Consider the following 22,160-nt stretch of genomic DNA (forward strand, 5'->3'; position numbering starts at 1 on the left):
AAATTCAATAGAAGAAATGAGGAAGGCTATTTGGGCCACATTTTATCACAAGGTGTCAACTGATAAGAAGCCACGAGACATGAATGGTCCTGTCGAATCGACGATGGTGTCGTGCTGTTGAAAGAAACCTAAATAATTGCACTCATGATCCACGGCTTACAGAGATAGTTCAAAATATAATCAAACCCATATAGAAAAGTTTATTCATATAAGATTTTTTATATAGCGTAGTTTAGGCGTGACCATACAGAGCAACAACAATAGTTTTAATATTCTTATGTGATAATTCGCGCCAAAACAAATTAATTGCGAAATATAAACTACCGAAATTGCAGAATATCTACTGATAGCAATTTTTAACAAAAGTTATCATATAATAAAAGTATTTGAAGCAATGGGAATAACAATTGATCACATAACAAAAATTTTCGCTGATAATCGAGACAATCAGTGATTTTATTTGACCGATAGAGAATCTCAAGAAGTCTCAAATGAAGCGAGCACAGCATAAGAAGATGAAATTGTTGTTTTATAAGAATTTTATGAGGAAGAGGAACGTGTGTATGGTGCTGGAATAAGTGATTGATTTTAAGTATGATAAGTTATTTTGTACCGTCAAGTAGTGTATGAAACTTTAAATGCGTTTTTTTCGAAACGACATTATTCCAGTTAGCTGCTGCGGTAACGCAAAAACTAATGAACCAGTTAAGTTGCAACTTAGTAGAAATATTCAATAGACGTGTAATTCTCATACGGGACTAGGATATTTTCGATACATGCAAAATTCGAATTTTACAGACGAAAAGACAGTAATTTTTTTACATAGAAATTGAAATTTTAATTTCAAAAGGCTATCATCTTGTTATTTTTTAATATTCTTAAATTATCATAGTTTAAACAATAACCACATACTTATAGATTAAGAATATTTTTATTTTTGTTTGTGTGAAAAACTAAAATTATTTATATTGTACCAGCTACGAATGGTTGCGTCAAAACTTTCGTTGGAATTTTGCGTAAATCCGCCTAAAAATCTATCTAATAGATCATCTTTAGAACGGTCTTTGTACAGCAGTCCGTGAAAGAAAAAAATTCGATTTTTTAAACCTGTTACACCGAAATCCTCCTTAAAGCCGCGACATGTCTGTCGTCAAGAATCAGTTACCTGTGCTAATAAAGCAATAACTGCTGATTCATTTTAGGATCTCGCAAGATACCAACGACTCTACATCATTTTAGTCGACCGGTCGATAAATAAAATCAACGAAATAAATACTTTTAGTTTTTCGGCCGATAAACGGTGGCAGTGTAAAGGCTAATGATAGTCTGCCGATAAGTAATGGGTTAAAAACTTTTTGTGTGAGTTTACATTTAGTTCGTCTAAGTACGCCATCTAGACTTTAAATAGACACCGATCTAAGATATCTGCAGACATAAGTAATTAAATTCAATTTCTTTAGAAATCATAGCAAGTCATCAACCAGATTCAATTCTTTGTATGGATACAATGATCTGCTAATCAGTATTACACTAAAATGATATTGTACGTTTATCAGCACTCACTTGAAACTTAAATAATCTTTATAACCAATACAAATGTAATCATAACATCGATTAGTGATGTTATCGATTACAATTCAAAATTATCGCCGATAGCTGACGCGTATCATCCTATATAAAACGTAATTTCCACCGAAATCAACAAGTTGTAACGTGACGAATGTACAACAATGTTGACGAAGTGTTTGCTGGCAACGGTCCTCGTGTTCCAAGGTAAGGATACACTCTACTGAATTATCAATTTGTTAATAAGCCATCATACTTGAAATGTTGTAAGATGCTTGCCGTTTTACTTGCCATTTTATTCTTAGAATAACTTTCTTCGAGCTTTCGTATCGTCGATATTTCTGTTTTAATACAAAATAAAGCCATAATTCCATGGCTTAGTATTTCAATTGTACCAATTTTACAGTGTGCAGTGCTGTGCCCTACGGCCTGACACCGCGCATCACTGATGGCATTGACGCAGAACCCGGAGAATTCCCTTACCAAGTTTCCGTACAATGGGGCATCCCACCCATAACCCAATACAGTCATGCTTGCGGTGGTTCCATCCTCAACGAGAGATACATCTTGACTGCTGGCCACTGCATCATGAAAATTGGAAAACTGAGGGTTGTCGCTGGCAAATACTATCTCGCCAAAGATGAAAACTCCAACCAGGTTATCAAGGTTTCCAAGACCATCGTTCACAGTGGATACAAAGGGTAAGTTTCAGTGTATTTACACCTGACACTTTTCGTCCAGACTCCTACCATAGCTACGTATATCGATATTGTATGAAATCCAAATGTTATAATTAACCTTTTGCTCGAAAATTCTTAAACAAAATGAACATGGAAAATATATCTAATAGACATTAAAGCAGTGCATAATAGTAGAAGTATTATAGAGGTCGAAAGTTAAAATATGTAAAGGGTTTTCCAAACTGGGCTTTGGGATTTTGTTTTTAAGAAAACACTTTTTCCATGTTTAATTGGTTTTAAGAGGGTACTCGTTCTCTGGTCTTTACAAAATATTTGCTAATTTATATTAAAATAATTTCAAAATTTCGAAAGTTATAATTGTTTATATCACAGACCATCGCGTTAAGCCAGTCGAACACGAAACTTTAAGGAGAGAGGGATACTTGTAAGGTCGAGAAGGGTACTACCTCGCGACTATTTTTTTATGCTCGGTTAATATATTTTATAATTAACGTTCTTCTTTTCTAAATATATATGCTTGAAGATATAACGCAAAAGATTTCATTCAAAAACATTAAAAATTCGGGGAGATATGAGCGACCTTCTAGAGGGTCACCAAACATGGTTTGCGATGGGCAATGTTATGCAAAACTTGATCATCTGACATTTAAAATTTGTTGGTAAATTGAAGTATGTGAGAGGTTACGTCGAGAAAAGTATAAAAAAATATTACTTTCAAAGTGGTTCTAGAACGTTACCATAAAAAAAAGTAATTTTGGAAAAAATCGCCCGTTTCTAATGATTATTATGAAGATTATGATTAATTATTTTTTCCGAATATAGCTTTTATATACCTCTATAATGTGTTAAAATTTCATTCGAATCTTCAACCTGTTTTTGAACAAAAAAATTTTTTTTTGACTTTTCGCTTTTTTCAATTTATTCAAAAACCTCAATAGATAGAGGTCTGAAACTTGCAAAATCAATAACGTATCTCATTATTACCAACATACTCTCACAAGATGATCCAGATATCTCTCTAGGGCAGATTCACTATGCTTATCGTCCTAGAGCTTTTCAGAATATTATGTCAAATATTTTACCTGCAGAAAAAATCATGAAAATACGACTAAGTATTTGCCACAAAATACCATAAAGTACCACCTTCAATAACAGTGTTCATGGTTACAATTAAACGCGAAAGATAATGTCCTTTAAGTATCCCCACGACTACACTAATAGGCGTATTATGTTATTAACAAACAAAATCCTAAAGTTCATATAGCTAAAGTTTTCAGAATGCGGTAGGTTTCATCTCACCTGGTGGTATACAAACGTAACGCGCGGAATAGCTTTATCGGGACATTGTCAAATACTTCCTGATTGTCTAGTAAACATAAAAAGATAAGAGCCACACGATCTTCTGATCGCTACTCTATGTCAATAACGGTTATCCCGCGTTCCACTGACATGGTTTTCTTTACTGGTTTACAGAGGTGTTGCGCAACACGATATCGCCCTTTTGCATCTGGAGTCACCCCTGAAATTCAACAAATTGATTGCACCCATCAAACTGCCAACCCAAGGTCAAAGACAGTCTGGACAGGCTGTTCTCTCCGGATGGGGATCCACCTCTAAAAACATTATTCCCAATTTACCAAATGTCCTCCAAAAGGCTATTGTGCCAATCCTCGACAACGAGGAATGCTTGAAAGAACTCACTTCTCAGCCCGTCATCGGTCAACAACCTGAACTCTTCGACACCCAGGTTTGCAGCGGTCTCGCTGGCAAGGAAGTGTCTGCTTGCTCTGTAAGTCAATATTTTCGTTTTCCAACTGTTACATTGAATAGATACCTTGAATCAATCAACTCAATCAGAAAATTTCTCCAATTTTATTTTCTATCATTTAAGAAATTCTTGAGATATTGAAAAACTTTATAGATGATTTCGTTTGCTTAGCAACATTCTGCTTGCTCTCCGTCTACCCAGTTGGCTGAGTAGACTGAGTAAACTGTTTCTATTAGACTAAACAGAATCATGAATGATTTCTTACATTGTTTTATATCCATTGTCTTCGTAGTTTACTAATTAAAAAGTTCAATGTGTATTGTTATTAACAAAAGTAACCGAATACTTTACATTTGTTTCAATTATTAATTGGTTTATCTGCCTAATATTTAGGGTGATTCTGGTGGCCCACTCGCTCAACTTGTTGGCAACTCCGCTGTACAAGTTGGTATCGTATCATGGGGTATGATGCCATGCGGATCTAGCCACATGCCTTCCGTCTACACCCGTGTTGCCTCCTACGTCGACTGGATCCACCAGCACATGAAATAAATTTTTATAGAACCTTTTCTTGTAAAACAATAGCAAACTTGCTTATTCATTTTCTGAACTATTCAAAATACTTGAATTGTACCATAATCAGATTACGCAGTTTATGTATACAAATTACAGACAATAAAATGAGAAAATAAAATCTGGCAATCATTTTAAATTGTTGTATCAAATATATGATTTGAGAAGATTATCGATAAGCGTGATTGAGCCACTGCAAATTCCTTTGTAAATTAGAAGGGATTTTGAAACGACTGATAAGGCAAGATGAATTGTCTGTGTAGATGTCGAAATCACGCAGACACTCTCAGTCGAATCAATCAATCAAAAGAAATCAATATAGAAAGAGTTATCGGAAAAAGGGAATATGCAATTATAAGAGCGCATTGTTTACGAAATAAGAAATGTGAGAGAACATAATCTTTGTGTACGTATGTATAGATATATTCACATATATATGAGTCGCATCTTTGCCTATTATAAATATGCATGTGTATACAAATTTCAATGTAACAAAAATTGTATCATATATAATAATATAATATATAATCTAATTTTTATGTCAAATATATTCTATATAATATGTAATATATATAATCTAATTTTGATTACATTGAAAATTAAATATATATATATACTAACATGACGTTGAAATGATATTTTAATTTAATTTTCAATGTAATCAAAATATATATATATATATATATATATATATATATATATATATATATATATGTGAATCTATTGTTAGTTACGTAATATACTAGAACAAATATGCATTTATTAACGAAAAAGCTTCGATGATCTTGAAATCTTGCAAAAAAGAGACGATGAAAAAAAAATTGTTGCAGCTATGTGCTCCTTCGTACCATTAATTTGTTTGTAAAATATTTTTTGTATCATTGTGATTGGAAGAGATATTCAAGTGGCCTGGTTTACGTAGGTCATCTTTCATCCTAAAGGGTTTTCCAAAAATGGATTTATATTTTCATATTACATATAGTATAAATGGTTTGGAACATATTCCGATCTTTTTATGTTAAGTAAAAGTGCACAAATATTGTCGTAAACTATGCTTTTTAAATAACGGTACAGAAAAAGTACAACGGCATCAAGTAGTAAGATTTAGATGGCCAATTCATATCTTGTTGAAAATAAATGTTAGAACAGAATTAACACAATCATCCTCGAAGAGAAATGGACCGATGATTTCGTCAGACTACAAAGAACGTTTATCCGTACATTTGTACGGATGGAGCAATTATTAAGGAATACCTTGAGGATCCCCCGCTCTCTACCTCACCAATGTATTAATTGTGTCCATTGAGATATCCATCTAACGTGAAGTAAGTCTCATCGTTGATAATGATTTTACATGAAAACTGAGAATCTGTCGCTCTTTGTTCTAATATACAAGTAATAAAATTTCTGCGTTACAACGACATACTGCAACATTTTTATATGTTTCAAAGTAATGTACGTGACATTTCATTTGAAAAAACGTAAACACTCTCTAATTACCATCATTAAAAAACCTCAAGCTTCATTCGCTAAAAAAACCTGTATTAATAACGAAATTTTAATAATTTACTTATGTTCTATCTTTCTAGTATTTTATTTATGTTTTCTTTATACTTCACATTGCATTATTTAAATTTATTTATTTTAATCCCATTTAATACAAAATTTGTCCTTGACTACTAGACTGCATTAATCTGAGTGAAGACTTCGGCGAAAGGTGAAATTGATATATTTTCTTCACTTATCATAGAATACCATGGATTATTCTTTAATTATATCTCGAACACCTTCGTGCATTAATTCGTAAACTTTGTTATACAATTTTATACACAATGACAGTTATAGTGAGGAGTATAGTGTTTAAGAGTGCTCCTACTCCTTGTGATTTGAAACAATATGAGCAGTTGAATATAATTATGTTTTTATACTTACTAAGAGCAATAAAATGAATAGATTCCACCTTAAATTCAAGTTCGATCAAAAATTATAAGAACACATTATGACGATTGTTTACTGTCACGATATGGTCAACTATTCAAAGCTAGGTAAGCAAAAATTTAGGACAATAAGTTCATATCGTTCGGTGTGTCACTGTCGTGCATTTTTGAGGTTTTATCAATAGGATTTCTTAACGATTTGGGTCTATTATTCGTTATCGTTGAAGCTGAAAAGAAGCGAAAACTTGATACGATATAGTCTATATAGACAACAATATCCCAAGATTATCGAGATGATATCTACGTCAATAAAGGCGGCCTTAATTAATGATTGCACTATTATTGCACTACAATACTATCATCGTTATCTCGTACCGCAGACACGAAGTAGCACGTTCATATGTATCACGAATTTCTTTATCGTTACAATTTTTTATGCTTCCGTCAGCGTGTCGACACGAACACGACGAGCACTTGAGTTCATCGATTTACCGAGTTTCATAATTAACAATAAAACGTAGGTATACGACGCACAAAAATCGATAAGCCAGTTCCATCAGTCACAATAAAACGGAAGAGATCACCGTGACGGATGAGACCTTCGTTATCGTTCCTATCTCGCGGACTGAGTCGATTAAAATCTAATTCTCGGCAGGGCAACGTCATCGATAGCCGACGAACGTTGTATATAAGCTCCGCCCCGTCGAAAGTTACATCAATCCATCGATATGTTTCTGAAAACGATCGTCTTCTTCGCCCTTCTCGCAGTGGTGACTGCTAGTAAGTCAATTCTTAATCAATATCCGCGGCTCATTCCGCCAATTACGTTACGGTGGTGGTTAGGAAGTTGCTTCCCTCCTTAAAAATACAGTTCGTGAATACATGAATATACTGTATATGTGATAGCTTGTGTTGGATTTTCTTTAATAATAAATGAAATTTGAATGCGAAAATTAAACCAAAAAAGTGATATTTTTAATTAATTCACTGCCAGGCAAATGTAAACCGTTTTGCTTTGAACGCCAAGATTTAATACAGACGTGTAATGTAGGTTATTATTTTGATAAAAGAAAGTGATATTAAATTTGTTGTTCCAAACAAAAAATTTACGATATTCTTTTGCAATAATTCGTGACTTGAAAGGCTATAAATTTATCCCCTTAGTAATTGCAATCAATTTGAACTACGATACGTCTCGTAGTTAGCAATGAATGGGTTAAGCTAATTATGAATGGATCCGCCAATTTATGTTCGTTCGGGGTATCGATAACCAACATTTCTTTTGCCTCCATCTAATACTACTAATCGTTTTCTTTTACTTTCAGCGCAACCCCAGCGTAGCGTCATCATACCGTTGTTCGACAGCCGCGTTGTCGGAGGATCCGAAGCCAAAGTTGGCCAATTCCCGTGGCAAGTGTCTCTGCAATGGGGATGGCTCTTCGGTCAGTCTCACTTCTGCGGTGGATCTATTCTGAACAACCAATGGATTGTCACGGCAGGGCACTGTGTTTTGGCCGTTCCAAACTATGGTGACTTCGTGGTCAAAGTAGGCAAACACAACTTGAAGAAGACGGAAGACACCGAACAAACCATCAAGGTCGCGAAGTCATTCGTCCATGAAAAATACAGCGGGTGGGTAGTCGTTTCAAATTCTGTCAAAAATGAACGATCAGGTTAATAACACTAACGAAGGTCTAGAACTATTCATTGATCAACTTCTGAGCTCATTTCACACTCTTCTTGAACTTAAATTTTATCAGGTTAAATTCCGATATACTTTTGGCTATCTATGGTAGAAAAATAGTTCTTGTTGTAAAAAAGATTTGGATATTTTCATTCGCGATAAATAAATAGAGAGAATAGACAATTCGCGAATGATATAATAAAAGTAATTAATTATTTGACTAAATCAATGCTGGGAAAATGAAGGGTTGTTTTGAACGATATACCAAAGAGAAAGGAAAATGTTTTAATCTCCACTGTAGAAAGTTCATATTTCCGAAAAGATTAGCCTCGTCTTAAATCGACGTCAAAATTGTTTTAAAAATCAAGTAATAGGAACATTCAACGTAACTTTATAGTTCGCGAAGAGAGCAAAGATAAAGTAATAGGGATTTCAAATGGAAAATAACTAATTCGTTAATTTGACAATTTCTAGAAATGTCGCTCCCTATGACATCGCACTGTTGAAACTGGAGAAGCCCCTGGTGTTGAGCAAAGCGGTTAAAGCGATAAGTCTGCCAGAGTCAGGAAGCACGCCTGCCGGAACCGCCGTGTTGTCAGGTTGGGGATCAACTTCGAGAACCAATACCGCTCAAATGCCTGACGCACTTCAATATGTCGACTTGCCTCTCATCGACCTGGCCACCTGCAAGAAAGCCGTGGAAGACCTTACCGGGCCATCTCCTTTGCACGAGACCAACGTATGCACCGGACCCCTCACCGGTGGTTACTCGGCGTGCAGCGTAAGAAACCAGATTCAGTTCACAGCGCGCAACCGTAAATCGCTAACAGGAACGCATTGCTAACGATTTATCGATTTTTATTCTAGGGTGACTCCGGTGGCCCGTTGATTCTCAACAGCAACGGCAAGGCCGAGCTGATCGGAATCGTTTCCTGGGGAATAGTTCCGTGTGGCACGGTCGGCGCGCCATCCGTCTACACCAGAACCTCTGCTTTCAACGACTGGATGAAAGACATCATGTCCAAAAATTAAACTGTTCTTTTCGTTTTAGAAATTCAATCAGAAAAATTGAATAAGCGTGTCTCGTTTTCGGAAACTGAATTGGAATCTTCAATAAAATGTGTTAAAAATATTTTAACGTGACTCATTTTTATCGCGAAACCTGCATTGTTGCGTGCGACACTTACTCCCATTAGCTACGGAATACAAACGTAATTAAAATTATCAAGTTAATTATCGAGTTACGATTTTATCTGAATGCCACTCGAATGCTTCGTGTAATGTGCCTTGATATTGTTTGCACTCAAACGTACTTCCGTATTTACAAATTTCGTATTTTCCTACAGAGGGATTGTTAATTCTATTGGTCAGCTTTTAACAATTTAATTACTAATTTATATACACTACACATACACGATTGTGCTCCAGATATTGACTTAAACCTGTCGTATATGACTTTCGATGAAAGATACATTACGTTGAATGAAGTTCCATTTCCAAGTATAAATAGATATAGACAGGTATCTGTGATATATATATATAAAAATAATAAAGAAAGCAATATTGACGTTTCCATGAATTAGATATCATTGTGATAATGTATATAGTCAATTGTAGCCATAAAAACTATACAAAGCTTAGGTAAAAATGAAGAAAATTTGAAAACTAAAAGAAAAATAATCTCAACCAAAGGATTGGTTTATTTGAGACAGCAGAATTCTTTTCTTTATCCATAAAAGAATCATGTTTGCTTATACCTTATATATACCACGACAAATAAAACTTATCAATTTCAAAACCGTATCCACGATTATCTATTATTTATTGCCAGATTAGAAGGAGTCGGAATTGATTAAGTTAAAGCGGATAGACGAAACAACCTGTACATGGAAATTGGTTTTTCATGCACATTTCTGATGAGAATTGAGATTTCGAAACGTGTCTATAAGCAGAAGAAACTAGAGCACCATTGATGCATCCATTTGTGGCCTGCAGAGTTTCAAATACGGGAACCAGTTCTGATTTCCGGTTGGTAGGAAGAAAGATCTTTCCAGTTCCTCCTCGGGATGCTCTTCCGCTATCGCTTCCACTGCGTTGGCGTGAATTCCATTTAACCATTCGATCTTGATCGCTCGGACGAATCGAATCGCGTTAAAAATTTCACCCACGATGACGAACATTCGAAAATCGTTGGTGTTGTTAACGGTTCTAAGCTTCACTCCCGCGTTGTGTACCGAAATGGATGGTGAGCAGGGAACAATTTTTCTGCGGATGGTATCGGTGCAATCGTATCTAAACGATTCGTAAGCTACTTTAATTTTATCTAATGGTTTCGTCGGTAGAAATGATGCTGAAGATGGCGATGTTGGCGCGAAGGCCAACGAGGATAGTCGGGGGAAAGGATGCGGAGAAAGGACTACATCCTTGGCAAATCTCGGTGCACTGGGGTAATCAAGCGCGGAAAATTCGACAGAGACACGTTTGTGGTGGCAGTTTGCTGTCAGCTGGGTGGGTGCTCACAGCTGGACATTGCAAAACCTTAGCACCACCGGGAGAGTTCATGGCCCTAGCTGGAAAATACAAGCTTAGGGATCCCGAGGACACCGAGCAAAGTAGAATGGTAGCCAAAGTCTTCGTCCACCCAAATTATGACGGGTGAGTATCAAGACTCGACGTCCTTTGTAGAATAGAAAAGAAAACAACACGATAATGAAAGCTTATCTTCAGTTTCTAGACCTCTAAGAGTTGATATTTATTATTTAAGAAAAATATTAAAAATTCCTATTGTGTAACTGTGTTATACATATTGACGTATTTAAAAAATGGCTTCTTTTATCTTCAAAATGGACAGGTCCTTTTAGAGTTTGTGTAAGTGTAAGAAAATTCGTAAAGAAGGTTCCCATTTCTTTCTATTCTAACAAGAGAAGCCTTCGAATCCGGAAATTATAATTAGAATGTTACTTTGTGTGAATGTAGAATATACTGCAGTTTACAAAGGACTATTTCTTGTATGTAAATTCACTTTGTAGGGATGAAATCAGCTCTTTAAGTTTTCGAGCTTTATCGTTTTTTCGAAACGATTATTAAAACATGAATATTTAATTAATTCGAAGATATGATAATTTTAATTAAGTTGTAAAGTTCCAAATGGTTATTCAAACGTTTTTTGAAAAAGTAAAATTCACGAACATGCATTAATTACATCTTAACCCTCTATGGATTCGTGTAACCTTCATGTCACATGCTAATGCATTGACGTTTTAGTTAACAATGTTAATTAATCTTTTTTACAAGATGACATATACATGTCTTGATTATATAATGTCTCTGATAACTAGACCGTGGATGATACGTAATTATGATGTGCAATAATATAGAAAATATACGTAAAATGTACATAATGAATGTTGAAAATATTCTACAATTATTATAATGATATTGTTATTTCATTTTACATAAGTGTACATACCTTTTGGTTATGTTTAGTATTTTATTATATTAGTTTATATCATAAATTCATAAAATCCGCAGTCTATTGGTAACCAATAATAATATTGATGATCGTTGGCAGCATGAACCCGATACGTCAAAGTAAATGCCTTGCAAGTTGTTCCAGAAAAAACAAATTTGGTCCATAGAGGATTAAATGCATCCGTAAAATATCTGTATAATTTTTAATATAGGACATATAGCGAAATGAATGCGGTGTTTATTCTAGAACTGTGGCGCCGTACGACATAGCGCTGATGATGTTAGAACAGCCGTTCGATTTGAATCCCTTCGTCTCCACGGTGTCGTTGCCGTATCCTGATTCCCTACCCACGGGAGATGTCATGTTGACTGGCTGGGGCAGCATCGGAAGAACGCGTAAGCCAGAAGCCCCGGAAGTTCTTCAGGCAGCCACGTTACCAGTCATTGATTACGATTTATGCAAACTCACACTTGACAAGAGCTTGAAACGGAAAGATAAGAATCCTCTTCATGAAACGAATATCTGCACGGGACCTTTAGACGGTAGCTTATCGGCTTGCAAGGTGTATATCTTAACATTCATACCGAATGAATTGTCTATTCTATTACCGAAACAAGAATCGATTCGTGTGATTTGAAGATTCAGCTCAAAAGATCTAACAATATTTGTCTTGAAAATTCTTGTCTACAAAAAGAAACAAAACGAACAAAAATATAGGTGACCTGTAATGAAATCCGTCGAATTAAATAGTCCAAGTGCACGCGTACTCGATAAATTTTCAAACTTATTTTTTTCGAAAATAAAGCGTCATATGAAAACATTTTATTCTACATTTTCGATTCGATTTTTTTCGTAGAATCACCCCCTACTCGCTTGTACCACTAGTTACGGGACACCCTGTATATTCTAAGCTAAAATCTTCAAAAATAGAAATTGACTGTTACTTGAACACATTTTCCAGGGTGATTCTGGAGGACCCCTAGTCAGGAAGAACGCCTTTAATGAAGTAGAAGTGGTGGGAATCGTTTCTTGGGGTTTGTTCCCCTGCGGCGGAAAGAACGCACCCTCTGTATACACCAGAGTATCCGCCTTCATCACATGGATCGTCGTGATTATGTTAAATCATTCTTAAGTAACTACCACAAGAATTGTTAACGTTTATGTTATTCAATAAATAATATTCATAAGTATCGTCACTCATCTTATCCTTCAACAGTACAAAAACACTTCATATCAGGTTATGCCATAAATAATCCGTGTCGCATCTCAGAAATGTGTTCAAAATTTCAACAATACTGATGATGTCAAATCAACACTGAATGAGTTTTTAATTTAAAACTTCAAAAATTTGTTGAAGATGAAATTCAGAAGTTAACTGAAAGATATAAGAAAATAAAAGTACAAAGTATTTTCTTACACCGAATGTCAGCGTCGGTAAACTGCATTACTTATGGGATGACCTTATATGTTCGATATGCAGGCAGTATCCGATAATTTATACAAAACAATCGATGAGAAACGCGAACGAGAGTCACTGTAGAAATGATAACTCAGGAAGCTCGATGACTACAAGGTTTTGCAAGCCTCAGCGACGACCAAAACCGCCGCCAGAGCCTCCTTGGCTGTTGGAATGATGTAACGCGAGGGTAGAACGAAGCCATGCTTTCCAGTGTCTCTTAATTCGATCGTGAACGTGTACTTCATCTTTAATATTGCCTTGGCCCAATCATCGGAGCCACCAGAAGCCGCGTATAAAGCCGTAGCGCTGTTTCCAACTGTGTAACCACTATTAGCGCCACCAGCTTTCCTCATCTCTGTGGCCATTTGTCTGCCGACCTTCTCGAGGTCGGCGTAGTCTGGCGGAACACGTTTGTCATAACCCCATGGGTACAGAATGAACTGGCCATAGCTGTGGAACGACAGGTACGCCTACGCAGTGAAACGAATAACGAAATTAAGCGATTGTCTGGTATTTACTATTTGATATCCACAGTAGAGCCTTCAGTATCCAACCCTTCATTATTCGAACAGCCTAATATCCGAACAGCGTTTCATAGGGATGTTTACAGACAATATATAAATACTTATTTGTTCGGTCATAAAAATCTTAATCATAACAAGTAGTGTAAAGTTGACAATAGCGTACCGTTTAAATTGTTGAAGTATGAATACGAAATAATTAAAGTGCTCGAATCTGATGGAAGTGCTACAAAGTTAGTCAGAATACATGGTGTTGTTTAATTTACAACCACAAATATTAAAACGGAGAATATGTACCAAAATTTAGTGAGTGTGATGTTCACGATATAATGGATTGGTTTTAGTATGATACAAATGACGGAGGTATCATTCATATGAACTACAGATAAGCTAAAATAGAAAATTATAATAATGGTGAAATAAATAATGAAGTTCAATAAAAAAAAATTGATTCTCTTATTATCCGAAATTCGACCACTTTTGTCTTTATTAGCGCGGATACTGGAGGCTCAACTGTATTAAAACTTTAATCCTTAGGTAATACTTTAGATTTGGTATTTTAATACTGATCGATATAATTAGAAATAAATTAATTTTAGGCCACCATAACCACCGTACTTTACAAGTTATAATCTCGATAAAAATTCCTCCCATCTAATCTCAATAAAACCAATATCAAATTCGACACACGGTACTCTTTTTATCTTTATTTGTAGGTTTTAAATATCCTTGATTATTTTAAGCAAAGTGTTCAAACAGTAGCGATGAAATATTGAAAATATCCACAACGGAGTAACAATCCACAAATTAAAAAATGAACCAACTTTGAAATTAGCAGCGCTGGCTTCGAAAAAGTTCTTAATGGCGTTGGTTTCAGGTTCGGAGAATGGTCCAGAACCCGCGTAAATTTCGCGACATGGATCCTTACTGGTGCCCATGCCACCCCACCGATAACCAAAGTTTCTGTTGAGGTCAACGCCCGTACACGAGCTGCCTATCGCGCGTTTCCTGTTCTTCCGCCATAAACGGTCCCTGACAAAAGTGTATTCGTATCTGAAAAGTAGACACAAATAAAATATTGTTTATCAATTAAAACAGACATACAAATAAAACGAAACTTCATGACTCCAAAAAATACTATTTAATTTCGCTCAACATTTACATTTTATTTTGAAATTTGAATTTTAACCGGTATGAAACGGAATGAACACTTTGATGACCGGTGTCAATCCCATTATCACATCTAGAATAGTCTATTGAACCATCATCGTCACTTTCATATAATACATCCGACTTATGCATGATACAGAGATTATTTATAATCTTTACCTTATAATTTTATATTAAGGGGTTAATATTCTTAAAATTGTCTAGACTTGCCAGCTTTTTCTAGTAAAAATGTTGTCGAGAGCAAAGAATTAGATAATCGTACATACCCATCAGGATTGGCAACTGGCAGAATATAGTAATCAGTCTCGAGATTATCGCTATTTTCGACCAGATAATCGATAATATAAGTGACAGCCGCTGGAGAGATCCATTCTCTAGCGTGAATTCCTCCGTCGATCCACAACGCGGGTGCGTTCTGCTTCCCGTTGCTGATCCTCAAAACCTATGGTATTGTTTAGAATTTTGATAAAAAAATTCTTTAATTTGCTTCGTGCATTACTGCTTCGAAAAAAATTCATAATTGTGTTGATTTCGTATCACAGTCTGACGAAAATGAACCTAGTATCAGGTCATCCCATAAGTAATGTCGTCTCCTATGTTACTGTAAATAAACATCTGTACCACAATTCAGCAATGCGGAAATACAACTAATGAATCACAAAGATTTGTGTTCATAATAGTAACGCTTGACCGCATATAGCAAGTATGACAGCAAGTATAAGTAGAAAACAATAATAAACATTTACCTCACCCATCATACACCTCTGATCTTGCACTAAGCGATAACCATCTATTTTCGTGAGTACAATAATTTTTAATCGGAATAAATTCAACAATATTGAATACGTAAAATCAGTACTGGATGAGTTTTTCAATTCAAAGCGATAGATAGTTTATAAAGATGGAATTAAGACGTTAATTCATGCTTAAAAATAAACGTAAGCACTAATTTTTTGCACCAAAGTCAGCGTCGGAAATGGGATGACCTGATACGTTTCCTAATCATGAATAATTCTACGACAAGAATTTTTAAATTCACAAGAAATAAAAATACGAGGCACAGCGGTTCGACATTGTTATCTTAGGTCCTAATAGTCGAAAAGAACTACCTTAAGAGGTCTTCCTTCGACGGAGTTACCGATGCTCACAACAGAGCAAACATCAGGGAAAGTTTCAGCGAGGTAATCGAGGTACGTATGGATGTCCTCAAGACGATGGTAACTGGACCACTCCATTCGATGACCTGACACGTATACCTTCAAGATTATTCAGAGGTTGCACGTTCGACGTCCTTAAATGATACGTGAGAACATTCCGCTCCGTAGATTCAGAGACGATAGATATCGGTATATATATGTACATATCCGTGTGATTAAAATCATTTGTCGACAATGTTTCGTAAACGACAGCCGTGATTCTGAATCGACGAAGCGGATTGTCGCGCGCGAGAAGCTCACCCCTAAAGTGCCAAGGGCCACCTCCACCGCGTACGCTAGTTACAGGATAACGAAGAGGACGAGGACGAGGTCGTGAGTATCTATCACGCACTCTGACCGCGAATCCCTGCCACCAAGCGTAACGAGCTAGAAAATTACTCAGAAACTCAGTGTTCCGTGGTGTACTGTTGCCTGTTAGTCGAAATCGCAGCCAGAAATGGAGCAGATTCATAGAATTTTAGGAAATTTAATGGGAAAGCCTTAAAACGTAACGGTAGACCTTACGGATCAATTGACGTTTGGATCACTCGGTGCGTGATTCCTTTTGGAACAATTTGAACTTGTAAATCCTTAAAAAATTAATGGAAATAGTAACCAAGTGAAAAATGCAATAATATCCAGAAAAGAGTTTTCTTTTTTAATCCTGAAAACCTTAACAAAATTGCGGAACTCTATTAAGTACTGTACAGAGTTGAGTAGTTGGCTAACGAGTTTGAATGGTAACAGTATAATCTCATAGATTGTATAACACGAGGGTCATTCAAATATAAACCAACAATTGTGTACACAACTTTATTGGTGATAGATACAAATACAACTGGAGTGCTTTATTTTTCTGTGTACTTTTCTTCAACAGAATACATTTTCTTCGTCAGATAGGAAGCTTTCTAATCCCCTTAAACAGGCGTAGTCAAATGTTTTTAGATGGCTTTGTCACAAAAAAAAATCAAATGGGGAAGAACCTTTCTCGTCGCAACCATGACATCTTTACTTGAACTCTTTTTGTCTTTCATGAATGTTTTATGAATAAAAATGAATACTAGCAATAAATAAGTCTATAATTGATGTAATAAAAAGACTACTTAACAATTAATGTAACAAAATAAAATAAAAAGGAACTGATAAATTTTCCTATTCTTTGTTTTTTTTCACTGATCCTCATTATGTACTTTTTAAGATGGCCTCGTTTAACTCTGTTTCGTTCAACGCTGAAACTTATTGGAACGTATCCCCGCGTTGAGCGGGGTCTTACTGTACCAATCAAATTCGCTAGGTAGCTTTTTATCTCTACATAATAAGCGAGCTTCTCTCTATCTTTACGAAATCTTGTTTCTAGAGCATATTTATCTTCAATTACCGCACTCTTACAATATCAACACTTTACAGGATCATTAACCTACTGTTAGCAGATCAACGTGCCAGTTTGTAAGTAGCAATGATCCCGCAACATTCTCCTGTGCAGCAGAATCAGATCGTTTGCGATTCCAGTCGAATCACGCAGACATCTCGGTTTCTTTCCAACAATTTTCCTCAAACTGGGACCCCTGCCAAACTGAGGCGGGCAGTCCCAAGGATTTAGGTAACGGGACGGCGATCGAGATACACGACGATACATCATATTATTCAGTATCAAGCTTTGGCGGAGATGATCGAAATCACGCGCGTTGCAGATAACACGGTGTAAGTATAACTGTTAATGGTAATCGGCATTATCGTCGGAACCGGAACTGGGTTACCAGGTTAAATCGCGACGAGGTCGATAACCCCGTGCCTTTCCATCGAAAATAGCCAACAGCTAATGATTCTAGACGCTCGTATCGCTAACGAATCGTGGCCGTGCATTTATTGCGGCCGTTAATCGGCAGCGAGAGCGTAGATCATTTACAATCCGTCCGCGCATTAGTATGTCGTTAGAGAAACGGAAGTTCCACGCGATTAACCCTGGAAAGACTAAGGAGGGGAATAGCGAAGTCCATCAGTCGGAAAATACCCTATCTCGTGTGAAATATTACCAAAATAATCTTTATTGTGCACTTGATACGATGCGCAGTGAACTCAATTCTAGAAAAAGCTGACTAAAAGTCGTAGAAGACTCCAGATTGAAATATGACCGACGTATTTTTTAGTAGATGATCTTATATGTGGATGTGTATAAAGAAAGTTGCGATGGTAGACAGCCTTCGTTTTTGAAATCCGTTATTTTGAAAATTGTATAAAAAAAGTACTGTGCAAATCGAGTGTTTCGAGTATTTCTATTAGCCATGTGTTGCTCAAATGCAATTATTCCCGAATCTCTGAGTTGCCAAGAACGTTTCTAACGTGCTTATCAAAATCACTTTCGAATCTATGCCCCGTATAAGGTCAGCGATTTGTTTTCATCGGCTTTCTTCGTTGCGTGACTCGACCGTACAATTGCGACGAGACACCTCGTCGGGAGCCATTTGTGTCAGTGGAACGAGTAAAATGACAAGTGAAACATTCTTTTTTCCATCGTCTAACGCGTCCACTTGTCTTCGCCATTTGTCGCCGTCATTTCAGACGAAGGTGAAATTTTCTGAACAAAGATGATAAATTGCTGAACGAGGATGATAAATTGCTGATTCGCAAACAATATAATATATTACACCTGCTTAGCGATGTATAGGTGAAAAGAGAAAATTAAGCGAGGGAAGCGTAAAATAGTAAGCCAAATTCTTATCGAAACGATTCAACGCCGCGCTAAAAAATTAGAAGGTAATTATTCAAACCTTTACGGCCTTCCAGCTCCAGCATCTCCTCCTCGGAGAGTACGTGATTCTCTTGGTCTATTTCTTTCTGTAGATCGTCGATGACCACCCAGTATTCCAAGTCTTTCTGTTTCAAATATCGAGAGACTCTTGGGATCTCCTCCGAGCGGACCATTACGTCGATTGCAGTGTCGTTTCCGTTCCAAAAAGAGAATACTGTATGAGACAGAGAAGTAAACACGAATAAAATAATATTTCTAAACTCTTTTCTATGAAATACCCAATGTTGTTTTATTATTACAGTGTCATGGCGCTATATTTGTCTTTAATACAAGTCCTATCTATTCTAAAATAGATTTAAACAATTTATAAATCGTTGGTACTAATTAAGGTTTCCGTATGTAAGTCGTATTCTTTGAATATTAGGACTTTCTGATAAATAATACATAATTCTTTCTGATACACAATACATAAAAATTGATAAAAATCCTTCGTTTTAGGGTTATAAACGTACAAAAATAAAAATAAAATTAATAGCATCGAACAAATAAGATAAATGTAATCATAGCGACGATTATCAAACCATCGCGTTAACGAAGAAGATTCGATAACAGAGATTACCGCCATGATCGATACTTGTCGCTATTTTTCTGTTTTGTTCTTGTGTATTTGCAATAATTCTATTGTAACATTCATGAGTCACTGAAAACAACTTTAAAACAATGAATTCAAACATAATATTTAAAACTTAATCATAGACTGTTCCTGGCTATTTTCATATATCATAATTTACAACCAACGTTTGCTACGATGTGAAAGAAATGTGTTTCGTTTGCATGGCATTTGCTTGAATGAGTTTAGAGTCAGAATGTAAAAGATTAAATTCAGAATCAATTAAACGAGCAAGGAGTAGGTCAGTGAGGGTACGACCATAAGCGAGCATTAAAATTCTTAATAGACTTCTGTTAGACTTAACCTTTTCAGTATTATGAAATTTAGAAGTTTTAACATTTAATGTAATTATACGGGAATTCCCCTTTAATATATTTTTATGTATAAAATTAAACAGAATTTGCATTTGAATGTAAGTCAACATACATAAAATCGTCCCATAGTACACGCGAAGATATAATGTTCGTAGCACTCTTGGTAAGAGTACCGAACGATGAAATATCGTCGCGTATTACGAAAAGGGTTAAACTAACTAATTTTTTAATTTAAATCTTATATTACCATTATCCCAAATACCAACATCTACATTTGCATTATAATCGATAAATTCTACACTACGAATTACTTTTGTCTCAAGGCTGTCTCAATTACCACTAGAGTATTTCTAACGAAAAATTACGAACATCCAGCTTCCTGAAAGTCGACAGCCACGCTGGACAACGTTTGTCCCTCAAGAGCACGGACCTTCCACACCTGAGCGCCATCGTAGGTCACCTTCTCGTCCCTCACCCTAACCGCCCTTTGAATGGTCTTCGAGTTCTCTGCGACAGGCTCGTCGACGATCTCGATCCAGTCAGGAAGGACGAACTCCCGTCGTTCGCGTTCGATCACCGCCGCCTCGACGACGGCAAGGACGACAACGATCAGACACACGAACGTCGCGATACGACACCGCGAACTGCGAATTCTGCTGCTCTTCTCCATACTCGGCCGACTATCCGCGTGTCGTCGACGGGCCCACCTTTTATGATATGCGACCCGGTCGACGATCGGGAATAACGGGACATAACGAGCGCCGCTCGAATCGCCTCGAACGCGGGTCGCTCGAACTCCCAGCTTCGAGTATCTTTGACCCCAGCCACTTGGCGTCGTACAGTGTCTTATTTTAGCAATCTTACTTTAATAAATTAACACTATGCTGTCCAGTGACACCACGTTGGTGTTTCGCGAAAATTATCGTGCAAATGTCTGTGGCACAAAAACAACTTGATTTCAGAATGACTTATACGTTATAAAGTTTTTACTTGGTGTTTTGATAAATGTCTGTATAATTAGTTGAATCATTAGATGAATTCTGACTTTGGAATGGTGTTGGGTTCATTGAGTTAACGATTCCCGGAATTCATCGGTTGTTTATGATATTTAGCAGCAAGATATCGCTTAGCGCCATTAGAAAGAGCCTCGACAGATAATTCCTCATTAAGATATTCATTGAAGATATTAATCGTGAGAAATGTTTCTATATTTTAATATCTAGTGATTGTAATAACTAAAAATTAATTTCTGACAGTAGTTAAATTATTTATTAACAATACTTATTGTTTAAACAATGATGGAGAATATGATGTTGTAATATTAACGTTTCATCAATTCTTTTCTCGCTGTATTCAACGAGCACTCGGATCAACCGTCAATGTTCACCATTCTCCAGTTTCTTCGACACGCATAAGAAAACGTCACAGATCTCCGAGGGGTGAAGATTCAGCCTTCGTGGATCCTTCGGTCGATACGGATCTCGCGATTTCGCGTGTATATTGCGTCGAAGCACCTAATTATATTTTCAATCTTTCTTATCTGAATATTTCGTTGAACGAGTCGCTTCCGCATTGGGACCTTCAATTATAATTTATAATGCGTTAGATTATAAGTTAGCTTAGGTTAACAAAAGACTCACGTGTACGAATGTCTGTCTTCTGCTAAGCAATTGTTAAACAAGTGGTTTCTATTGTTTTATCGTTCCCACATGTTTCTCTGCAAGGTGTTATTTTTCAAAAATTCTTTCAACGAATTAAACAATTTCGCCATCTATCGCCTCATTTTAGAACAGCTAAACATTCTACTACAGCTTTATATTGAAGTTCAAACGATAATATTTTACTTACCATGCAACATTATGCATTGCCAATTTAACTTCAGGCCACTTCGTGTAAATTCGGAATCTACTATCCTCTATTGATGAAACGTTTTTTGTTTCTTTCAATTGTACCAATTGTATAGTTTTATTTCCAGACATCTGAATAAGTTGTAATATATTAAACATATTAACATATGAAAATATATATAAACAAAAATGAAAACTTTCTATGATGCTGCAAATGTTTCTTTCAATAACGCAGAATTAATTTTCACACAGCAAGAAAGCGACAAAGTAAAAATTGCGAAGTGTTGCAATAGTAAAGATACACACCATGTTCATTTGTGAACCAGTGTGTCAACATTCGATTCATAAATTGGACTAATTCAATTAACACAGGCAAACGATTCACACTACAAAAGTGCGTGAGCGAGATTTGCGAGTTCGCAAACGTTGGTGTCGAGCCTCGGTATTCAGGTCGGTGCAGCGTCCACATAGGAATTTTAATTCGCGTAAATTGGCAATTGTAAGGAATTGCGTCGTTCGTTTTCTGAATGGGT

General features: G+C 36.2%; 3 protein-coding genes and 1 long non-coding RNA gene across 4 annotated transcripts; 2 read left to right on the plus strand and 2 right to left on the minus strand.

Annotated features, from left to right (window-relative positions):
* The first annotated feature begins 1,663 nt into the window (after window positions 1–1,663).
* LOC128893698 (transmembrane protease serine 9-like) lies at window positions 1,664–9,361 on the plus strand. Its single transcript, XM_054154853.1, has 7 exons — window positions 1,664–1,773; window positions 1,973–2,267; window positions 3,741–4,056; window positions 4,429–4,585; window positions 7,871–8,177; window positions 8,704–9,010; window positions 9,097–9,361. Exons 1-7 carry the CDS (start codon window positions 1,731–1,733, stop codon window positions 9,259–9,261), a joined length of 1,590 nt encoding a protein of 529 aa, XP_054010828.1. The 5' UTR covers window positions 1,664–1,730; the 3' UTR covers window positions 9,262–9,361.
* Window positions 9,362–10,585: 1,224 nt separating this feature from the next.
* Window positions 10,586–12,848, plus strand: LOC128894277 (lectizyme-like). Its single transcript, XM_054155932.1, has 3 exons — window positions 10,586–10,884; window positions 11,948–12,263; window positions 12,663–12,848. Exons 1-3 carry the CDS (start codon window positions 10,586–10,588, stop codon window positions 12,831–12,833), a joined length of 786 nt encoding a protein of 261 aa, XP_054011907.1. The 3' UTR covers window positions 12,834–12,848.
* A 12-nt stretch (window positions 12,849–12,860) lies between these two features.
* On the minus strand, window positions 12,861–20,450 carry LOC128893699 (carboxypeptidase B-like). The gene is made up of 7 exons (XM_054154854.1): window positions 20,150–20,450; window positions 18,816–19,010; window positions 16,309–16,434; window positions 15,961–16,094; window positions 15,118–15,293; window positions 14,506–14,734; window positions 12,861–13,630 (listed from the first exon to the last, which is right to left on the minus strand). Exons 1-7 carry the CDS (start codon window positions 20,448–20,450, stop codon window positions 13,268–13,270), a joined length of 1,524 nt encoding a protein of 507 aa, XP_054010829.1. The 3' UTR covers window positions 12,861–13,267.
* Window positions 20,451–21,159: 709 nt separating this feature from the next.
* Window positions 21,160–22,090, minus strand: LOC128894324 (uncharacterized). Its single transcript, XR_008461512.1, has 3 exons — window positions 21,934–22,090; window positions 21,629–21,759; window positions 21,160–21,497 (listed from the first exon to the last, which is right to left on the minus strand). It is a non-coding gene; the product is annotated as an uncharacterized LOC128894324 (long non-coding RNA).
* Between the last annotated feature and the right edge of the window lie 70 nt (window positions 22,091–22,160).

This window comes from Hylaeus anthracinus, unplaced genomic scaffold (genome assembly GCF_026225885.1).
Source record: "Hylaeus anthracinus isolate JK02 unplaced genomic scaffold, UHH_iyHylAnth1.0_haploid 3, whole genome shotgun sequence".
Taxonomy (NCBI): Eukaryota; Metazoa; Arthropoda; class Insecta; order Hymenoptera; family Colletidae; genus Hylaeus; species Hylaeus anthracinus.